At 37.7% G+C, this 21,835-nt stretch overlaps 1 protein-coding gene across 1 annotated transcript in view; it reads left to right on the forward strand.

The window, feature by feature from the left end:
* NUP153 (nucleoporin 153) overlaps positions 1-21,835 on the forward strand; it is a 35,470-nt gene that overhangs the window by 6,705 nt on the left and 6,930 nt on the right. Inside the window, exons 2-16 of the mRNA XM_072411645.1 lie at positions 3,664-3,886; positions 7,138-7,359; positions 7,972-8,111; positions 9,016-9,111; positions 10,449-10,565; positions 11,216-11,257; positions 11,880-11,927; positions 14,893-15,042; positions 15,185-15,228; positions 15,443-15,551; positions 15,638-15,763; positions 16,237-16,266; positions 17,614-17,703; positions 20,356-20,434; positions 21,159-21,293. Coding sequence (XP_072267746.1) covers positions 3,664-3,886; positions 7,138-7,359; positions 7,972-8,111; positions 9,016-9,111; positions 10,449-10,565; positions 11,216-11,257; positions 11,880-11,927; positions 14,893-15,042; positions 15,185-15,228; positions 15,443-15,551; positions 15,638-15,763; positions 16,237-16,266; positions 17,614-17,703; positions 20,356-20,434; positions 21,159-21,293 — 1,651 coding nt within the window. The remainder of the gene's footprint in view (positions 1-3,663; positions 3,887-7,137; positions 7,360-7,971; positions 8,112-9,015; positions 9,112-10,448; positions 10,566-11,215; positions 11,258-11,879; positions 11,928-14,892; positions 15,043-15,184; positions 15,229-15,442; positions 15,552-15,637; positions 15,764-16,236; positions 16,267-17,613; positions 17,704-20,355; positions 20,435-21,158; positions 21,294-21,835) is intronic.

Below are 21,835 nucleotides of genomic sequence, written 5' to 3' on the forward strand. Positions count from 1 at the left end.
GGGGGGGGGTTGGGTAAAAAGATAAAGTCTCTAGTGACAGCTTGGGCAAATTTACGGATTTGTAAGTAGCTGTATATGGCCGATATAGGTAGTTCAAATTTGGATTGTAGATTCGCAAAGGGCAATACCTTCCTGGTGACTGGATTAGAAATATTTCCAAAACAGAAAACCCAGGGAAAAATCATACGCCTAGTCAAGCTATCTGGTATTTGGGGGTTATATATAGAAAGGAAGTTAGTAATGATTTGGGAGAGGCAAGACAGAACTTTTTTCCTACTACAAATCCTAATTCAGCTAGTGAACTGCATAGGTCCCAATAGGGATGAGTCAGGTTTATAGTGCGGGGATCCCCACAACATCGAGTTAGGATGTGCAGGGGCAAGCCAAAGTTTCTCTACCTCCGTCCATCTGTTGTAAGCCCTTAACGTGGTCCATGAAGCAATCTGACGAACATGGGAGCCTTAAAAAATATTTATGAAAATCTGGTACCCCTAAACCTCCCCTATTTTTCAACGAACATAATACAGATTTGGGAAGAAGCTGATGCTTATAATCCCAAATGAAGTTAAGTACTTTGGCTTGAATGTGCCCCAAGGCTGCACACGGTACATTTAGTTTTAGTAGGACAGACATTTTAATAAAGGCAATACGCCCAAAGAAGGATGTACGGAGAATGTGCCATTTGGTCAGAAGTGATTTAATATCCTGGAATAATTGTGGATAATTCGCTTTTTAGAGCAATTTTTATTAGGGGGTCAGTTGAACTCCTAGATATTTAATGTATTCCTGTTTCTAGTGACATGAGAAATTATACTGTAATCTATCAATCGGTGTCAGGTCCTAATTATCTGGCAAAACTTCTGTTTTTGTTTGATTGACCTTATATCCAAAGTCCCATATTCATCTAACACCATATGGAGAGAGGGGAGCTTAATTAATGGATTAGTGGGGGTAAATTTTAAGACATTTTACCTAGTACTGGCTCACATTTTTAGCTGGATATAAAGAAAAAGTGATCCTTTTTTATCATGAATGAAATCTTGTCTGTAGTTCCTGTATTTCAATCTTTTTATTGAAGGTTTAACAATTTTCCAAAAATATACAACACATTTTACAGCAGAATAAACAAACAAAAAAACACACATAACAAGATAAGCAATATAGAAATCCCCCTTATCTGGCAATTGGATAGAACACAATTATAATGTTTTTAGACAACATTTGCCAGGATTCCCATATAAGATTACATTTTTCTAAGGTATGACTGAGTGTGAAACAGTTTGTCATTAACCATAATCCAATTCAACTTTAAAGTTAAGGGATCCCTAGGAATAGTATCCTTATTTCAAGCTTTAGCCAATGTTAAGCGAATCGCCAGCAGAAAGTTTGGCCCATTTCATTATATTTTTTGGGGAATTGTTGGTAGAGCCTATTAAAAAGAGCAGTTTCCTGGGATTTTTTAATCTCAATCTGTGTGATTGAGGAGAGAAGATTAAACATTTCTGACCAATAGGTTTGGGCTGTGGGACAAGACCACCAAATGTGCTCCATCGAACCTCTTGCACCACACCCTCTAAAGCAGAAATGGGAAGAGAGTTTGTATTTGTCTGCTATAAATACCAGCCTAAGAGCACTTTGCAATTTGCTTCAACCAACAAGGAATTGATGGACACTTTTGGCAGGCAATGTTAATTCGCTTCATTCCTCCAACTCCCAAGTCTTACCCAGATCTACTTCCCATGCACGCATGTAGAAGAGTTTTGCGACCAGAGCCACTATGGCTGCATAAATAGAGATTTGGCCCCTAGTGTCTGCTATAGATCTGGACGAGCTTTCAAATGCCGTAGAGTGGAAAGGAGGGACATCCTATCTGAGTTTGGAATTTACAAATGATTTCAACTGCCTATATCTGAAATAATCGTTTGCAGGAAGCTCTGTTTTACTGCATAAGTATTGAAAACTTAGCATTCCTCCTACATCTATTATATCTCGTAATTGTAGGAAACCTTTTTCAATCCACCATCTAAATATATGTTTTGTTTTTACCCGGAGAAAGTTCAGGGTTGTCCAATAGGGGTTTTTAATGGAGTGTGCGGAGATGTTAGTTTTGGGTGGGATCGTAATTTGTCCCACACCGAGAGAGATTAAGCTAAAGTGGGACACCCTATTCTTGGTCTAACTCTTTTTGGGCACCACATTATAGACTCTATTGATGCCGTTGGAGTGGCCAATGCTTCTAATTTAACCCATTGGGGTCTGGCTCCTTGTATAATACACGTTGAAATTTGCGCTATATGGGCTGCTTTAGCATATTGATGGAGAAGAGTCATCCCTAGACCATCTTGAGAGCGTATTGTGTATAAGGTAGCTTTTTGAATTCTGCTTCTCTTCCCTCCCCGGATGAAATTTAATAATTGGGTTTGAAGGTAATTTAAAGCTGGACTAAACAACGCTATTGGGAGAGTACGGAAGAGATACAAAATTCTCAGAAGCACATTCATTTTTACAGTGGCTATCCTTCTGAACCACGTTGATGTCCATGTTGATCAGATGCAATCTTTCTAAAAAGAGGCGGAAAATTAGCCTGATAAAGCGTTTGATATGTTGGATTCCCAGGTATTTTGGTGATTTTCCGACCTATTGAAAGTCAAAGTTGGCTTTGATTAGGTCTTCCTGGTCTGCTGATAAATTAACGTTGAGTGATTGTGATTTGGATTTATTAACCCGTAACCCCGAGACTTTGGCAAACAAATTTAGCAATTTGAAGAGATTAGAAAGCGACACAAGAGGGGATGTGACATACAATAGTATGTCATCAGCGAAAAGGGCACATTTGTGCTCGATTTCCCCATATTGGATACCTCTAATGTCCCTACTAGAGCGGATGGCTATTGCAAGTGGCTCTATGGCCAAAGCAAACAGTAAGGGAGAGAGAGAGGACATCCTTGTCAAGTGCCTTTCTTAATAGCTATGTGTAGAGAGATGACCCCCTAACGAAATTCTTTCTGTAGGCGTGTCGTATAAGGCTTTCAATAGATTAGTGAAATATGACCCAACGCCCAATTTGTCCAATAGGTGAAATAAATATTGCCATGACAGACTATCAAATGGCTTCTGTAAATCTAAAAACAGCATGGCTTCCCTCTTAATGCCTTGGTCCCAGTTAGTATGCAGTAAATGAAACGAGGTCAATAGACCTTGTTTGGTGCAGGGCTTGTCTATGTTGTAAAAAGCCCACCTAGTCCGGATGTATATAGACCCCCAAAAAAGACTTAAGACGAGTAGCTAAGGTTTTAGTTAATATTTTAGGATCACAGTTAATTAGTGAAATGGGTCAATAGTTGGGAACTTCTATTGGATCTTTAACTGGTTTGAGAATGACCGGTTTTAATGAATGCTCTGTTTGCCTCAGGAAACAAAGCGTTTACATCCCCTATATAATTAAAATACTCTACTAGATTTGTAGGTTTTGAATTTAGCCACTGTTCTGATTGAAAGTCTGAAGTTGCCTGCTGGAAAACTGTTCACATTTTTTTATGTATAGGAGTGATGTATAATTGATTACATTTATGCAGATAATATATAATGATAAATATTTTAAGGATATTCTTACACAGAATTTGTTTTTAATTTTTTTCTTTTTTTTCCCTTTCTAATTTACAGGGTATCATTGGTAGAGTTAAGGACACGGTAAAAAGCATTGTTCCATCTTGGTTGCAAAAATATTTTAATAGCGTTGAAGAGGCACAAGAAGTTCCTCGGCAAACAAATGAACCTGAAGAGAATGTGGAAACGCAGAATGATGTTGAAAATGACCATTTTGCGGATAAGGAGAGTCTCCAACTTTTTGGCAGGTCCGCCTCAGAACCTGCTAGGGCCCAGTCTGGTGAGTCTGAATGCCATGCAGTACTGTTAAAAGGTTTCCTATAGCTTTCGGAATAAACTAAAAGATGTGATTGGAAGTACCACATGTTATCTGCGCACATATCCTGAGCTCCTGATAATGCAGCGTGCAAAGTAACAGATCTGTGTTACAATATGCTGGTGCTTCATCGTGTATTGTAGCTCTAAAATCCAAGTTGAAATTTTTGTGTCGCATTCACCTCCCAATCTGGTGATGTTTAAGATTGCTAAAGAGGAAAAGTGTCATTTCATATTGTTGTAGCTCATTTTCCATTATCTGAAGGGCCCAATTTAGCCCAGTATCTGTAGTAGGCAAGACATGCTTTGAATTGGTGTTTCCCTACAAAGTTCTTATATTCGATAGGCTAGTAACAACTTATCATTTAAACTATGCATCTTTTTTTTTTTTTTACTAGTTTTAAGTAAGGCGGGTAAGAATTATAACCCTCCTGTCAGGAAAATTACTCTTTATATGCAATCACACACCCACTGGCCACTTTATTAGGTTCACCTATTTAACTGCCTGCTAATGCAAATATCCAACTGGCCAATCACATGGCAGCAACTCTGTGTATGGCTTGTACACGTTGGCAAGACAAACTGCTATTGTTAAAACGGGCAATCAGAATAGGGGAGCAAGGTGATTTAACTTACTTTTCTCGATATGGTTGTTGATGCCAGGTGGGCTGCTGGGAGCATTTAAAAAAATGCTTAGGATTTTCAATCACAACGATCTCTCCAGACAATGAAGGAGGATAGTCCGCAAAAAAGGAAATTATCTAGTCAGTGGCAGTTCACTGGGTGAAATGCTTTGTTAATGCAAGAGGCCATTCTGGTTCGGGTTCATCTAAAGGCAAAAGTAACTTTAATAGGCACTTGTTACAATGGAGGTATGCAGAGGAGGGTATCTGAACATACAACACTAACCTTGAATCAGATGTGCTACAGCAGTAGGAGACCTAAGTGGGTGGCACTCCTGTCAAATTAGGAACCAGCTCCTGAGGCTACAATGTACAGACTTGCCAAATTTGGACAAAATATGTTTGTGAAAACTGTTGCCTGATCCCATAAGTCTTGATATTTACTGTGATGTTCGAATCGTAGGGTTAGTTTTGCCATCAACAATATAAAACCATGGATCCTTCCTGCCTTTTATCATTTGTTTAGTCTTTTGGAGGTGTAATGGTGTGTTCAGTTGCTTCATACTACTAATCCTGGCAGTGATCATGGAAGTTTTTGTAGAACTGCTATATAATTGTTTAGATTTGTTTTGAAGCTTCTCCCATAAATAACTACTTCTTCCATTAATCTATTCTCTGACTCTAAATCCACCTTGTTTATGGGAATACCCTTTGCTTTCTCCTGTTGACGTGTGCTGCAATTGCCATGAGTAGGAAGGGCATAGGCATACTGACATTGGCATTGAAGAGGTAGGACATGGTAATCCACCATGTACATCTTCTGTCTGCATGTCTCTCACACCTGCCTAGTATAACTTAATAGATTTATATGATGCAGTTCCCAGAATCAGTATATGGAAATACAATCCCTATAGCAAGGGTGTCAAACTCTGGCCCCCAGGCCTAATCTGGCCCGGCACATCCTGTTTTTGGCCCCCAAAAATTCTTGATATTAATACTGCAATCTATAGGAACGGTGGGTTAGCTGCAGTTCTATAGACACGAGTACAATGCCCTACTACAATTCCCGGCATCACTCGCGTCTCTAGACCAGCTGCCTCTCTGCTTATGCATGGCCCCACATTTTATGGCGGCAAGTAATGCCTGGAATTGTGGTAGCGGCATCACTCAAGTCTATTGAACAGCAGCCTATGCGTGCACCCCACGGAGTTTAAACTGACAGGTAAGCTCAGTAATCAGGAATTATCAGCATTATTATTTTCAGGAGTTATCCAGGGGCTATTGCTATAATAATTGTTTTACTTCACCAGAGAATGCAAAGTGAAACCAAATGAATGCAGCAATAAGAAGAAACCAGAACACATGAGAAGAGCATGCAGTAATATGCAGTTTTTTTTATAGAAGCAAATTGTTATTGTTAGCCTGTGCAAAAAAGTTACCATTGAAATTTAACTCAGAAGGCTACAAAATAGAGAAAGAGGCATAAGATTTTTTCCTAAATTAAATTTTAAAAAATCTCTCAGAACTCTCTCTATTATAGGCTTGTTCCAGATTGAATGTTAAGCAAAAACTTTTTGTTTCCATATGAAAATGTTTTATATCTAATGAGAGAGTAAAACTTCCTTTTCTTCAAAAAAAATTTAAAGTTTGGCCCGCAAGTTTTTAATTTCGACCTTCTCTCTGTGTATTTGAGTTTGACACCCCTGCCCTATTGAATACTGTGCTGTACTAGGCCTGTATGTATGGACAGGAAATAGGTCTTATTTAAAGTGTCTTTATTTGTTGGGTATGAATCTGAAGGAGGAAGGTAGGTTAGATTTGGTAAGGGTGGAAAGATTTGGGAAGAGCGCATTTATCCTTCAACTTTGCCTGACTGCCAGTCTTGTAGCCTGTCTTGTTTGCTAGCCATTATTTTGCCAACGGTGCAATACAGAATGATTTGTGCTCTTCAGTCCTGAACACAACAAGGTCGTCTCTGCAAGTTTGTAGTGTGCTTCTTTATTTTCATGTTTAATCACAGTCATGGTTTGCTGCTAGACCAGCCTATATTGCTCAGCAGCTTAGTAGCCTGCCAAGAGTTCTGCAGGATCTGGCATGAGTATACCTGTATCAAAAGATTAGTAGGACAGAATTACAAATCTTTTGGTTGATAAGAGTTTACTTATGTGTATTTGATCTATTGCCTGGATTTCTGCTTTAATGCTTATAGCATAAACCAATGTACCAGCACTGGTAGTTTTGGTAGTTGGGAGACTTTTCTTGGCGGAAATGAGAAACTCTGCATAAGAACCAGTACAGATTTTTTCACACTACTCTCTGCTCAGTACTGGATTTTTGTAGGTAATCAGTAACTTTTTAAGTAATCCAGAAATTAGTTAGGCATGTCTAGTTTTTTTTTTTTTTTTTTTTTTTTTTTTAAATACATTTTCACCTGAATTAGGAGCTGATATTGCTTCATTTCTTGTCCAGTGTTCTAATTTTGTCTGATTTTAAACAATTGAAATTTGTATGTGAATTATTAATCTCTGTACTTTACAGAATAAGATTCCTGGTACAAAATGAAAGGTAATTTTTTTTCTTATTACATTCTTAGACCCAGCCACAAATCAGTTGATGAATATTCCTGATGTACTAACAAGACCTTCTCTCCATCGGGCAAATCTAAATATGAATATATTAGACTCTCCAGCACTTAATTGCCAGCCTTCTACTTCTGGCTTTTCACTAGTTAAAGAAATAAAGGACTCTGCCTCTTTACACGATGACGACAACATTTCCACCACTAGTGGATTTTCCTCTCGGGCATCTGATAAAGGTATGTTCTGCTGACTTTTAGAACTATCCAACTAGAAATTAGTTTGTCTTGTTAAAGATTTAAACATTATAGATTTTTTTTTTTTGCACTTTGCAGCAGATGCTGCACCATATCTGAGCCCACCTAATATTCTGACCTTAGCATGTCCAGCACCCTTTAACTGTCTCCCCACTATGATTTTTCCACAGCTTTCATAAATTCGATCTCAGCTCTTTCAACATAAAGGCTTTTTATAATGTGTGTACATTACTTGGTTAGGAGCACCCTTAGGCATTTAGAATTTGATTTAAGCAGGGCTGACTCTTGAGAAGTACCGAGGCTGGGTGCTTTAATAGTTTCAGGAAGTTGTGTACAGCTCATTAATGAGCCTCTTCAACCAGCTGTCATCTGCTTGCATTTGCACTGAGGACCAGTGACAATTTGCTTTGGCCTTAAGAAAAAGAAAGAAACCAGGGCAAGCAAAGTAATAATTTGAGCAAATTAAAAGTTTTAATAAAAGCATGCTTGGCCTTTTATCCTAATGAGTACCTTATGATGTATGATTAGCTCAGAAATGTTGACTCGATATTGGCATTAAGTTTTATCAAAAGTGTTTAAATATTTTCTATTTAGATGTTGCTGTTACAAAAACTGGTGCTGTTCCTTTGTTGTGGTCTCCTGAAGCTGATCGGTCGCATAATATGTCACAAAACTCATCCATGAATTCTAAGAAGCCTGCATTTAATCCGTCTGCCTTTGTATCATTTTTACCTGTAAGTGCATTATTACTATTATAACATTTTGGTGCATTTGCTGTGTCTGCACCCAAAAGTTGTAGATATAGTAATTTTAGCAGGGGTTCCCTGAAGACCTGAAAGTAATTTCAAGGCGTTACCCCATGTTCAAAAGGTTAAGAAACACTGCCTTAGTCTATGTACACATTTCTCAGGCACGTGTCCAGCAGTTGGCCAACATGGTTATGGATTCTTAAGCCTGGATCAATGTATGCCAATTGGGAATGGCTTCTATACAAATCAAGGGAGGAGAACAACGCAGACTGCTGCTCACTCGTCTCCCTTCCCTTTCCATAGAACCAAACAGGTGCTGTGTGTACAGTGCTTATTCATCTGTCATTTAAATGTTAACATTTCCATTTTGTTTTTCTGTTTGACCAGCAAATTCCATTCCTGATTAGGTTAAGTGAATACAAACTGCATAAAAGCAGTAGGGGAGTAGGGGAAAATATTTGTTTTATGGGCTAAATGTGCTGGCGTTAGTCATTTCCTCATCTCTGAATTGAACCAGTGGGTGCGCCAATTAGATGTAAACAATAGACAGCTAGACTACACTTTCTATAATTCCCTGCATTACAGTGGTAAACCATGTGACTTTGTGAGGGGGCAAGACTTGTCACAGAAAATAGGTAATGAGTGATGGCATGACCCAATCTGGGAAGCTATAAGGCACAAGGAGGTCCTGATTGTATAGAACGGTTCACTGCTAGCTTCAGTTAGGAATGTGATAGTTTCCCCTAAACAGGAAGAAGTTAAAGCAATATAATGCAAAAGTTTTATTATTTGGTTACTTTTTTGTGTTTTGTTTTTTTTTTTATCCTTTTACATTGTTGGTCAACTAACCTATTTTTTACACTTTTTTTTCCTTCAATCCATTGACAAGAATTCAAGTCGGCTTGGGGATTCCCCTTTTTACCCAGGCAAGACAACTTACGGAGGTGCAGCTTCACAATCCAGGGCTCGCAGCACTCCCTATCAGGTAAATGTCAATTTTACACTTTTCCTGCTGTTGTATTTGGTTCCTTCATACATGTACCGTATTTTTCGGCATATAAGACGCACCCAATTTTAAAGGAGGAAAATCTAGGAAAAAAAGATTCTGAAAGATTATTCCCCTTCTGATCACCTTGTGCCAATTTAAATTCTCCTTCTGATCACCCTGTGCCAATTTATCCCCTTCTGATCACCCTGTGCCAATTTATCCCCTTCTGATCACCCTGTGCCAATTTATCCCCTGGCACAGGGCGATCAGAAGGGGTTGAATTGGCACAGAGTGATCAGAAGAGGACAAATTCCCCACTCTGTGCCTATTTATCCCCTGCTGATCATCCCTTCCCACTTACCGGTCCGTTTCTCTCCGCCGGCTTGCTTCCGGGATCGCGGGGGCACGCTTGCTCTCCCAGCTTGCTTCCGGGATCGCGTGTGCAGGGTTCTCCTCGCTGGGTCTGCAGGAAGGCGGAGACACGCGCTGCAGCCAGGAGGAGAGGAGAGAAGACGAGAAGCATGCAGGATCGCGGTATCGGGTAAGTATGTTACCGGTTTTAATTATTTTTTAAACCTGCATTCGCCGTATAGGACTTTTCCCCCCAGTTTTGGGGAAGAAAAAGTGCGTCTTATACGCCGAAAAATACGGTATTGTCATTTCTGCAGTTATATCATATTGGCCATTTGTAGCCAAAGCAAAAAGCAACTAGTGATATCAATCCTCGTTTTTTTAATGGGGGTGGAGGGAGGTTTTCTCATTTTTATCAAGTAGTGGACTTGTCATTCGTTGTATTTCGACTGCTTTTTACCTCAGGTGTGTATGGGTTTTATTACACTGTACAATCTGCTTGTGTTTTGTTTTTAGTATCTCAAATGATTCAGCATGACATGATATTATTGAACACCTGTTGTCTGCATGTTAATGTGCTGGCAGCTTGTATAAAGCTAGCTTGGTGTAAGTTTTTAAAGCTGAGTAGTACACTAGAACTTGAGTGCGTCATTTTGGCCATATTTCAAATGAACAGCATGCTTATTTAGGTCTAACTTGAGGACAGTGCTTGAAACGGCATGCTCAGTATAGTTTACAAATCTCCAGAAGCAATTGTGTAACTTAAGGAAATATTCCTAATTGTTAAATATTTTTTTTTTTTTTTGCACAGCTAAGCTATTCTTTTCAAGCATAGGTTAGTTTTTGGGAATGTAATGCAATACAAGCCTGGTAACTAAAACTGGTCCTTATATGGGTTTTAGACAGAAATTACCGTTGGCCGTCTCTAAAAACGTTTTATTCAATAATTAAAAGTGCTTTTTCCAATTTAATTTTGTTTTCAGGTACCAGTGAAAAAACAAGTTGTGGCAAAACCTGCACATGCTAAAACGTATGGGGTTACAAGTCTAACTGCACGCCGTATATTGCAATCTTTGGAGAAAATGTCAAGTCCATTGTCGGTGAGGTTTCATATTTAATTCTTCTATCTTTTTTTAATGTGCTCTATTTTACATTCTCTATTTTTCTTTCTGCATCATAACACTATCAACAAAGCAATTGTCGTTAAATGAGAGGCTATTCTGTGTTTTGTGTTTCATGGGGTGTTTTCCGTGTGTGTAAAGGTTAATCGAGTAAGAATCAAAGTGTGCTAGGTTAAATAGATTGGAATGGAGTCTGATACAAGTGAGCTAATGGGGTAAATATAAAGTCAGTTTTTAAATCCTATTTTTTTTATTTATTTATTTTTTTTTAAATATACTCATATTGTATAAATTTGTAGACTGTAGTGTAATATGCCTGGTGCAGTAAAAACCCTAAAAATGTCTTGCGTAGTACAAAAGCATGCAGTTTCAATACATACACAAGGCAGTTTTCTCCCATTTTGTTGATTACCAATTTGTGGTGTGTTTTAACTGGAAACAGCATCATCCTTTGAAACTTTAGCCTGACATCCTTTGTGTAAGATAATATTGTATATAGACTCTAGTATGTTAAAATGAGCCAAGATATCAAATCTTAAATCAATATTTCAATTTAACTAAAATCTGGAATTTCAGCAAATTTAGCTTCATCTGTATTAACAATATTTCTTTTTTTATTATTATTAAAGGATGCCAAGAGAATACCATCTGTTTCTTCCGTTTCTCCAATGGTAAGTTCCTAATTTCCTAATACTGCAAAAACGTTCTTTCCTCAGGTAAAGAGGTAGTGAATGGATGATATTGGAGGCAGTATACTTTAGTGACAAGTGCACCTTATTTCATTAAAATGGTGCTGTCTGTGCCTTTTTTAAACTTGTATGGTTAATTTGAATCCTGTTTCTGTATTTTATTTCATTTGAAAGTCTATAATTTATTGATAACAATATATTTGTTTTTGGCTTAAGAAAGAAGCATGCTAAATTAAGAAGCATGGGCATGATTTACTATCACATTGTCATTTGTGTACAGATCTCTATAAAGTGTAGCTATAATGTAAAAAATATTGAGCAGAGTGGGAAGGCTTATAACCCCTGAAAGGAGCTACTGCTATCTGGGAATACATTGGAAAGATCTCCTATCACTTCCGTTGTATGAATAAACGTTTACCAGACCATAAGTAAGAGGAAATCTGCAACAAGGAAAGAAGTTGTGCTGGGGCAGTTATCTTAACTTCTGGAGCTCTTTGTAGTGGAATGAAGGACGGCCATAAAGCCTTGGGGATTTAAACCTTTTCCATTATGACTTTAAAAAAAAATTGTGATCTGAATACTATATTTTAATCTTGTTCTTCAGGCACCAGAGAGAAGTTTCACAGGAGAAAGTTCATCTAAAAGAAAGAAGGTATGAGTACATTGTTGTACAAGGGGGTGCTGAGAAGTTCCTGGCTTTGCCAAGAAAGAACAGAGCCTTAGTTATGAAATAACTTACTATTTCAACATATTACCCCCCCCCCCGAGACTGATGCACTTGGTAAAGCTTAGTTGCAGCTTTTCTAGACCGTTCAAATCAAAGTCCTTTGGTTGGGCCGCAACCAGCTTTCAGCAGCATCTTTGATGTCAGAAATGTCCTCAAAACGTTGCCCCTTCAGGTGTTTCTTCAAATTTGGGAACAGATAATAGTCTGAAGGGGTCAGGTGAGTAGACCAATTGGAAACCCAGGGTGTTAAATTTGGCAGCCACAATGTTGGACGTGTGCTCCGGTGCATTGTCCTGCAAAAAGAAAGATCCCTTTGATCAACTTTTGACGGCGTTTCGTCTTAATTGCCTTCTTCAGCTGGTCCAGGAGTTTAGCATAATACTGCCAAGTGATACTAGAGCCCCGAGGTAGGTAGTTCACCAACTGAATACTGTCTTTGTCCCAGAAAACGGACGCCATGCCTTTTTTGGCCGATTTCTGGGTTAGGAACTTCTTTCATTACATGGACCCTCTGTGGCGCCGTTCCTTTGACTGTTCCTTGGTTTCAGGATCATAGATGTGCAACCAGGTTTCATCCTCGGTCACTAACCTAGCGAAAAAGTCCTGTGGGCCATATGGGCCCTAACAGCTTTGGATGCTTCAACACGTTCCTTCTTCTGATCACCCCAGGCAGCACGGTGGCTCAGGAGTTCGATTCCCAACCAGGACATTATCTGCATGGAGTTTGCAGGTTCTCCGCGTGTCTGTGTGAGTTTGCTCCGGGTACTCCGGTTTCCTCCCATGTTCCAAAAACATGCAGTGAGGTTAATTGGCTTCCCCCTAAAAATTGACCTTTGACTACAATAATGACATATGACTATGGAAGGGACATTAGATTGTGAGCCCCTTTGAGGGACAGTTAGTGACACGACCATGTACTTTGTACAGCGCTGTGTAATATGATGGCGCTATATAGTGTAATAATATACACTATATAATATTATATATTATGTATAATATTAATCACTGTTCAGACATTTCAGCACCCACTTCGCTGAACGCTTGCACATGTCCATGATAGCGGTGATAACAAAACCAACACGCTCCTGTCATATGTTGAGTATCTGGGCTATATTTTTTTGCGGATATTCGCAGGTCCTCAATCAGCTCATGGACAGCATCACAGGTTTGCCTGGTCAGGTGAGGTTGAGGACGCCCACTACGGGGCTCATCTTCAACGGTGAAATGCCCAGTCTTGAAACGAGATATCCATGTTTTGACAGTGCTGTAGGAAGGACACTTCTCTTCCAGTGTTTGTGACATCTCAGTGTGAATGTCCTTTGCTGACTTTCCCTGGAGAAACAAAAACTTCATGACAGCCCTTAACTCTAACGACGTCAATTTGCTTGTGCCTCTGTCATCACAGCTTCTCACTAAAAGAAAAACAGTTTTTAGAATCACAAATACCTGATATTTGCATAGTTACATACTAAGATATTAGGCTGTCCTATGCCCCCACACTCATTTTTCTATATCCTCTAGAAGAGGGCAAAGCCAGGAACTTCCAAGGGATGTTTGATAAATGTCTACACCAAAATTCAAAGTCTGTTATTGCATAACTGCATGAGAAAAAATGGTCCCTTAAAACATTTTTTTTCCAAGTTTAGTTCCACATTAAGTTCATGTGTTAAACGCATGAAACTATTAATCCATAATGATTTTAGAAACCTGACGAAGGGTAAATTGTCAACTGGGTCAGGGCATCTTCAAAATAGGAGGTCTGGGGTCTTTACAATAGGCATTGATCAGTACCTACTTAGTTGTCCATTGAAGGGCAGTCAGCAAACCACCACTGCCAAACTGAATGTGTGGGTAACATCTTAGAATGTACCCTTAGTTGTTGGTTCTGTATGTAATTTATTTTCAGACCCTGTTGTGCTTAGGTTAGTCATGGAGCCCTTGCCAGGTATAGAGCCACTGACATTGCTACAGCATTTGCCTTATCCCTGCAGACCTTAATGAGTATGCTGGTTCTAAAACTGCAAGGGGTAATACTGAGAGACTTAGCATTTGACCCTGCCTGCTGGCTTAAGTGTGTTTGTTGCCAGTCAGCGTAAAAGTGCCTGCAATCTCCTAAATATTCAGTCTACAATCTGTTCCTAATCAGCTGCCAGATTTGCTTTTACTACCAACTGTTTGAGGTTACAGACGGTATACTTAAGTTTGCTAATATGTTGCTGCATTATGTTTGGTGATATACATACCCAAGTGACTAATTTTTAAGAATGCCAGTTGCCGGGATGTAAAGCTGATCTTTTGGGGTCTAGGTTTTCACACACCTGAAATAGGTTAGTAGCAATGCATGGAAAGCTGTGCCATGATCACATGAACAACTGCAATTAAGGAAGCCAGAAAGATGCTCGAGGGCTCTGTTTTCAATGCAGTTTATTTTAAAAGAAAAACTGGACAGTGCCTATGTGTTTTGGACCCAAGTTTTTAAAATAAGTAGACCATATTAACAGTGCAAGTTGTTTATTATTGCCCCTTGTAGCGCATAGTAATTGGTCATGCATGACCAGAGCTTGGTACAGCATATGTTTCCAGATGTCACAATGTGAAAGGGGGATATTGTCTGTTCATAAAACTTATCTGAAAGGCGGTGAAAAGTACTTGGAACACATGTTGGGTGTATATGTGCTTAGTTTGACAGTGTCCTAATATGTTCCAACTTGGATTACTTTCAAAATTATTATTTATGTTCTTTTACATTTTTGGGGGGTATTCTGCTTTTCCTAGTAAAATGGCTTTTTCAATGTTTTTATAAATAATAGGACCCAGGCTTTTATAAAAACTATAAGTATGACTATTCAGCAGTTTGAATTTTGCAAAACTTTTATTTCATTTACTCTAGGTGGATTCTTCGGTTCCCCCAGTACAGAAGCTGGTTACACCACAGTTTGTTTCTGTATCCTCTAGTTTGAGGAAAATCAGACCTTCTCTTGCTTCCTCAATGCTCAACAATTCCAGCAGTTGTAAAACATACATTTCTGACAAACATAAGGTAAGTGTTGCCTGCTCACAGGCTTTTAACAACGTGCAGTGTTTAAAAGAAACTTTTATTCTGGTTTTGGACAAAACAGGTTCACATGTATGGATTGCATAACAACCAATTCATGTGTATTTTTTTTCCCCTCTTTTAATAGGAGAAAGGCAATCATGAACCTGATAATATGCAAAAGCAAACAAGGTTGGTACTCCTTTAAAATCATATTTTTCTCACATATGTTTGAGTGACATTTGTTTTGGAAAATGTCAGTAATGTTTCTCCTATGCATCTAGGTCAGGGGTCAGCAATCTTTTCCGGCACGCTAGGCCTAAATTGACCATCAAACCTTTCTGCCTATATTTAAATGTACATAGTTATATATAAATATAGTTTTTTTTTTTTTTTTTCTTTTAAGCTTTTCTTACCCTGCCTTCAGTACCCCAGCATCAAATGGCTTTGCATCAGCAAAAGGTGGCGGCAAAATGATGAGGGAGCGAGGGTCAACAAAACCACCACCAGAGGAGGTAATATTTTATTACGTTTTGACATGATTTTTTTTTTTTTTTTGTTACTTATGCTTCAGTACTTGACAATTATCTTCACATTTTAGGAGGTAGTAGAGACTCCCTGTCTACCTGAAATACCCTTGCCGATAAGCATGACTTCACTTCCAAAATTTAGTTTGAACACCGAGCAGAATACCTCACCACTTCCTGTGAGACAGCCGGTTTCTAAGGTAAGCAGACACTTCTTACAGTCTAGAAAGGCCTGGGAATTGCTGAGACCCATGGACATAAAATATGGCTTTTCGTGTTCTTTTTTTCAGAGGCTTTTGTGTCTGGAGTCCATTGACTTCTAGATCCCCAGGCTAATTGTAGCAAGTGTTGGTGTGTGTCAGTCAGTTTAACTGCAAATTCTCTGCCTAATATGCAGACTCAAAAATTTGAGGATATACAGTATATATGAGGTTGTTAACCTCTAAGTGAATGAAAAGGGAAAACTTGGGGTTTTTCGCTTTTTTTTATTTTTTTTTTTATTTCTATTGACTATAGATCGTGCTTTGTATTATACTGTGGGGTAAAGCATATGTTTCTTCGCTTCATATTATATATATTGTGTGCATTTTGATGTGTAGTGGCTTTGTGTGTTTTTTTTTTTTTTTTTTTTTTTTTTTACCCCCTTTTAACCAAATTGTTTTTTCTCTTTAAGGCAACTGAGGCGAAGACTGGTGAAAGAGTGGTAAGTAATTTAGCCTTCGTTTGTAAAAATGTGAATGTACACATGTATGTATTCACCAGCCACTTCACTAGGTACAGCTTTCTAGTACCAGACTTCTTTGGCATTGATTAACAAGGTTCAGGGAACATTCTCGGGGATTTTGGCATGTATTGACATGATAGCATCACTAGATTTGCCAACTACTCAACTAATTGAGATCTAGTGAATGTGAAGGCTATTTGCGTACAGTGAACTTATTGTCTTTTTCAAGAAACTACTTTGAGATGATTTTTGACAGGATAACTTTTTGACACGGCATGATATCTTGCTGGAAGTTGCCATCAGAAAATGGGTAGCCTGCATTCATAAAAGAATCAACATCGGCAGCAATTATACTAAGGATGGATTAGGCTTTAAAACTAGGTTCGAACAGTACAAATGGGACAAAAGTGTGTTAACAAAAATACCACCATCTGAATACTGCAGCAGAGATTGAGACACTATCCAACCAGGCAATGTTTTCTTTCTACTTTAGAGAGTAAGTGAGCATTGTAGCCTCAGTTGCTTGTTTTTAGCTGACATGACTGTTGTCCCCTGCTGCTGTAGGCCATCTTCAAGGTTCGAAATGCCGTGCATTCAGAGATGATTTTCAGCATACCTTAATTGTAATGAGTTGTTTTTACTGTTTCTTTTCTCCGTTTGAGCCAGTCTGGCCATTCTTCCCCGAACATCAAGAAGCCATTTTTCTGAATATTTTCTCTAGCACATTCTCTTTAAGCCCTTAAGGGTGGTTTTCAAAAATATCCCAGCAGATCAGCAGTATCTTAAATACTTAGTTATCCTCCTGGTACCAACAACCGCACCAAATTCAAAGTCCCTGAAAGTGTCTTTCTTCCTTATTCTGTTTGTACACGAATGTCTCTATATCTTAATGCATTAAGTTGTGATTGATAAAATACAGTTGAACAAGTGTACCTAATAAAGTGGTTTATGTGTGGACGTGTCTTCGTGTTCAATATTATTTACCAGCACACTTTCCAGCTTTTATGTTTTTCTTTTTGCAGGTTATCTTGTAAGTGTGCTGGTAGATCTTTGTTTTTCCATGTGCGCTTTCCTGTAGAAGCTAGTTAGAGGTTTAGAGCAGTTATTTTTGCTTTATAGGGTTTAGTGCTTTGATAGTCTGTCTATGTTCATTCTCTCAGAATTACTTCTGCTTTAAAACTAGGCTGCCCTACAGTGTTTTTTTTTTTTTCTTCCACCAAAGTAAATTACATGTTTTATAAATGAGGTTTGATTTTGACATTATAGTCATTGTAATGTTTCACAACTTTTTTTTTTTTTTTTTTTTTTCCCCCCTCTCCACTCTAGTTTTCTGTTTCTGCTGATGGTTCAGGCTTTAACTTCTCACAGCCAGTTGTGAAAGCTGTCAGTTCCAGTGAACAGCCAACAGCATCTCCAGTAAGCATTACCAGACCGTTGCATAAGACAGACTTTATAGTTGCTTTAACTGTACACATCTAATTTTTTAGTAATGTGAGGAAATATTCAACGACTTATCATACAGCATTTGCCTTTCTGCTCTTTTTACAAGTATTTTTTAGATCAACAAGCATAGCGTTTGATAGAGAATAATGATTGACATAGGCCCTTAGTCTGATCCTTGCTGTCACTAGCTCTGTGCCTAATATAGTAACTTCTTTTTTTTTTTTTTTTTTTTTTTTAAAGCCCTCAAATATACCCTTTATTATCAAGCCACTTTTATGTAAATACTTTTTTTCAGCTAACCATCTCAAATGGTTTACAATTGGTCAGCAAGTAGGTAACTAAAGAAGACATTTTTGTGTTGGGACCTATGTTATGCACCTCCTAAATGTTTCCCTGATGCATTCCATAGGTTAATAGATGTGAATGTGTCTTTCCATTATACCTCTAACACTTAACTGCAGTAAACCAACTATTGGAAAGAATACAAATTCTGCTGTAGTTTCATTCTCATGGTGTGTGCAACTACTAAGTATCATTTACCAATCATAGTTATTTGCTGACACGGTTTTTGATGCATGTTGTAGTCCAGAAACTTGACCGAAAACCATGTGCAAATGTCTTGAAATCCAAATAAGAAAAATTTTAAAATGTGTTGCATCTCCACCAACATGGAGTGTGCTAGAGAAACATTCTCTAGCACACTTTAAAGAGTAGCCTTCCTGCCACAGTCTTGGGTCTCCCCCCAAACATCAGCAGGTACTTGCCAGTGTGCAAAAATCCGCCTTCAGTGCTGATGGTCATACGCCAGTAAAGCTCTGCAGACCTTAGGCTGGTTATATTGGGTGATTATGAATCCTTTTCACAGGTTTTGCTGAAAATGATTTAGTGTTATTCCAGCTTCATTTTGGTCATTGAAATTTGATATGTGATTTCAGTGTTTTCTTTAATTCCTATATTGTATTTTTTAAATACAAAATACCCTTTTGTTTGAGTTACACAAAATACATTCCCCACCTAATATGTTTCTGTGACTAGTTATATAGAACAAAATTGTTCAATGCCGAAGTCATTCTTTCTGTTTTTAATTTAGGATAAGTATTGTCTAGTACCTTACTGCCACCTACAGATAGAAAAGGGTGTCTTTATAGTACATTATAGTTTTCAGCTTGTATTATAGTACATGCATCCCCTCTTATTTCCCAAATAACTAAAAACAGATAAGTTTAATTTAGGGTTGTATTTTCTAATAATGTTTTATTATCAACCAGTGATTTATTAAGTTTGTGGATTTAATTCTTGGTTGATATTTAAGATCCTAGTTCATGTTGGTCTGTTATAAAATAAAATGTTTTAATACCTATCTACTCATCCTATGTACATAGACAAATCTAATGGTAATTGTAAGTTTACCTCATAAACAGTCAATAAGCATAAAATAAACACTAACTTGACTTTGTCCAAGTGTTGTGATAGAAAAACATTTTTCTTAAACTTGAATAATACTGTGATTGCTGTTCTCCCATAACTTAGAGGAAGAATTACCTGTGGACTCTTGGTATAGTCAATATAAAGCAGATGTGATATTTATAGTACAGCTTACCACTCACAGAGCTATACAAAAATAATTTTTAATTCCTTATATGACTGCTGCGTGGGAATGGTGTGCTAATATCTATTGTTTTGAGGATGCATATATGTCAGGGTACTTTGCACATCAGTACTGGTAAAGGATTCTACCTGGAGTAATTTCTTTACTTTGGCTTTATAGTGGGCAACCTCTGAGATGACTAAAGTGTTTTTTATAAAGAACTAGCAAGTATTCAACACTTTTTTTTTTTTTTTTTTTGATTCAGTGCATGTTACTACTCACCTAAAATGTGAGCACACAATTTTTTAATGACAATAGAGGTAAAGCAAAGGTTTAGTTGGAACAGATTTAACATAGCCCACAAGAGTATTCATGGTTTGACATGTTTCATTGAACACCGTGAATGGAAACTGGATTTTTGTGTGTTATGCAATTTTGTTTGGAATTGCATGTGCTGGCCTTTACCCGGGAGTTCCTGGTGACATCGCCGCGGTGGGAATTTCAAATTATTTGTACTGCATTCAATACAAAATAACTGTATTGAATGCAATACACTGAATTTATATGTCTAAAAGCAGTACATTGACTTTAATGAAAATGTATTTTATAATATAATACAATGAGTATATAAAAGTTTAAAACACAAAATCATGTCCGTTTATTAAATTTATTATTTTGACATGATTTTGTGTTTCAAACTTTATTATACTCATACTAATATATTATACTGTAAAAGTAATCATGAAAAACAATGTACCACTTTTAGACATAAATCCAGGCAGAAATTAACCGCCCAGCAGGTTAACAAACTCCATTAAATGAACAGAGTATCTTATTTAGTTTTTAGGGTAGGTCCATTTTAGTTTACAAGGAGTAGTCTGTGGTTGATTCCATATTCTTTCAATATTCATGTGCATTCTTTAGGTTAAAGCTCTACAACCTGTTAGTGTTTGCTTTGTGTGGCCTAACAGCAGGATCATCAAGCCTGTATATGGCCTTACAGTATGTTAGTTTTTAAAATTTGTTTTGCTTTGTAGGTTGGTTTCACCTTTAGAGCACCAGATTTAAAGACCTCCTCGCCATTTGAAAATACTAAATCTATGCTGAGCAATACTGGTATGTATTGTATTATCAAGGTATTTTTGTACTGTGAGCAAATAACCCTTTTCCTTCACATATTGAAATCCTTATACAGGTAGTCTACAGGTTCATTTATTCACAATGTGAGACCTATTTTTGCCACACACGTTGGTGCATCTATGTAACATTTCATTTACATCCAATATGCTTACTACGTAGTTGTTAACCTTAAATTCGATTTAGTTCATTTGAAATTGTGGATTGCTTAATGGAGAACTAAACCCTAAACAAAAATGTGCTATATTTCAGCTTACCATTGTTTAGATGCGATAACTTCATAGATTTTCTAGGTTCTTTTGTGACGAACATGTCCATGTAATACCTGTAGATCTTTTCAGAAATGCCATGTTCTTGTAACTTTCTGTAAGCTGGACTGAAATCCCAAGTATCTTCCTGCAATAAACCACTGATTTCCCCATCTCAGATGATCAGATAGACATGTCTTTTCTCCAATGCGCTTTGATCCTGGTATTCTTTTAGCTGCTTAAGTTTCTCAAGCAAAACATTTTTGCCTAGTGCTGGAGAGGATAGGGTAATGTCAATGCCTGCTGCCTTCTATTGCTATCTATAGCTGTGTTGGAGATTTACCCCAAATTCCTTACTGATTAACCCCTCTGGGAGAGCACACAAGCAGTACATTCATAGCCAAAATGATTTAGTGATATTAGAGAAATTTGATCCAAGATTTTTTTTTTTCAAGAATTTGCTTCGAAAGCGAAAGAGCCCACTGTAATAAATAGCAGCACAAAGAAGGCTGAAGCAGAACCTTTTACAGTCTGCAAACCTGCACAAACCTTAAAAGAAGGAAGTGTGTTGGATATTCTAAGAAGCCCAGGTAAGGAATTTAAATTTGTTAGGATGGTGTTTACATTGGCATGTTACTAAAAAGTTTTGCTTCTAAAATTTGCTTATTTTGTTTCTGTAATATATCAGATTGACTTTAAAGTTTTGCAGTGTAATTTTATGAATTTTAGGTTTTCCTAAAATAAAAAGTGTAAAAATGTTTTTTTTTGAGGAACAAAAAAGGTGTTGATTTGACAAATGACTTAAAAAAAAAAAAGTAATTAAAGTAAGAAAACTGTTGAAAACAAAACTAGAACAATATTCTGCACATGGGTACGGGAACAACAGAAAAACACCTCAGTAGAAAATTACTAGAACTAAACAAGTAATTTGCGAAGAGAGATTTCTGTAGCAAATGCATGATTATCACCTTTCCTTCCCGCTCCAATCATCCCTTTTTGTTTTCTCCCTACTAGATGCATCTTGGCTTTCTCATCTTCTGGTTAGAGCAGCTGGTCTCTGGTAGTTGTGCCAAAAAGCAGATGAGGTGCAAACTAGTTGTCAGTAGCTGCCTGTGGTCTCTGCAACTGATCT

This window comes from Pyxicephalus adspersus, chromosome 5 (genome assembly GCF_032062135.1).
Source record: "Pyxicephalus adspersus chromosome 5, UCB_Pads_2.0, whole genome shotgun sequence".
NCBI classification, from domain to species: Eukaryota; Metazoa; Chordata; class Amphibia; order Anura; family Pyxicephalidae; genus Pyxicephalus; species Pyxicephalus adspersus.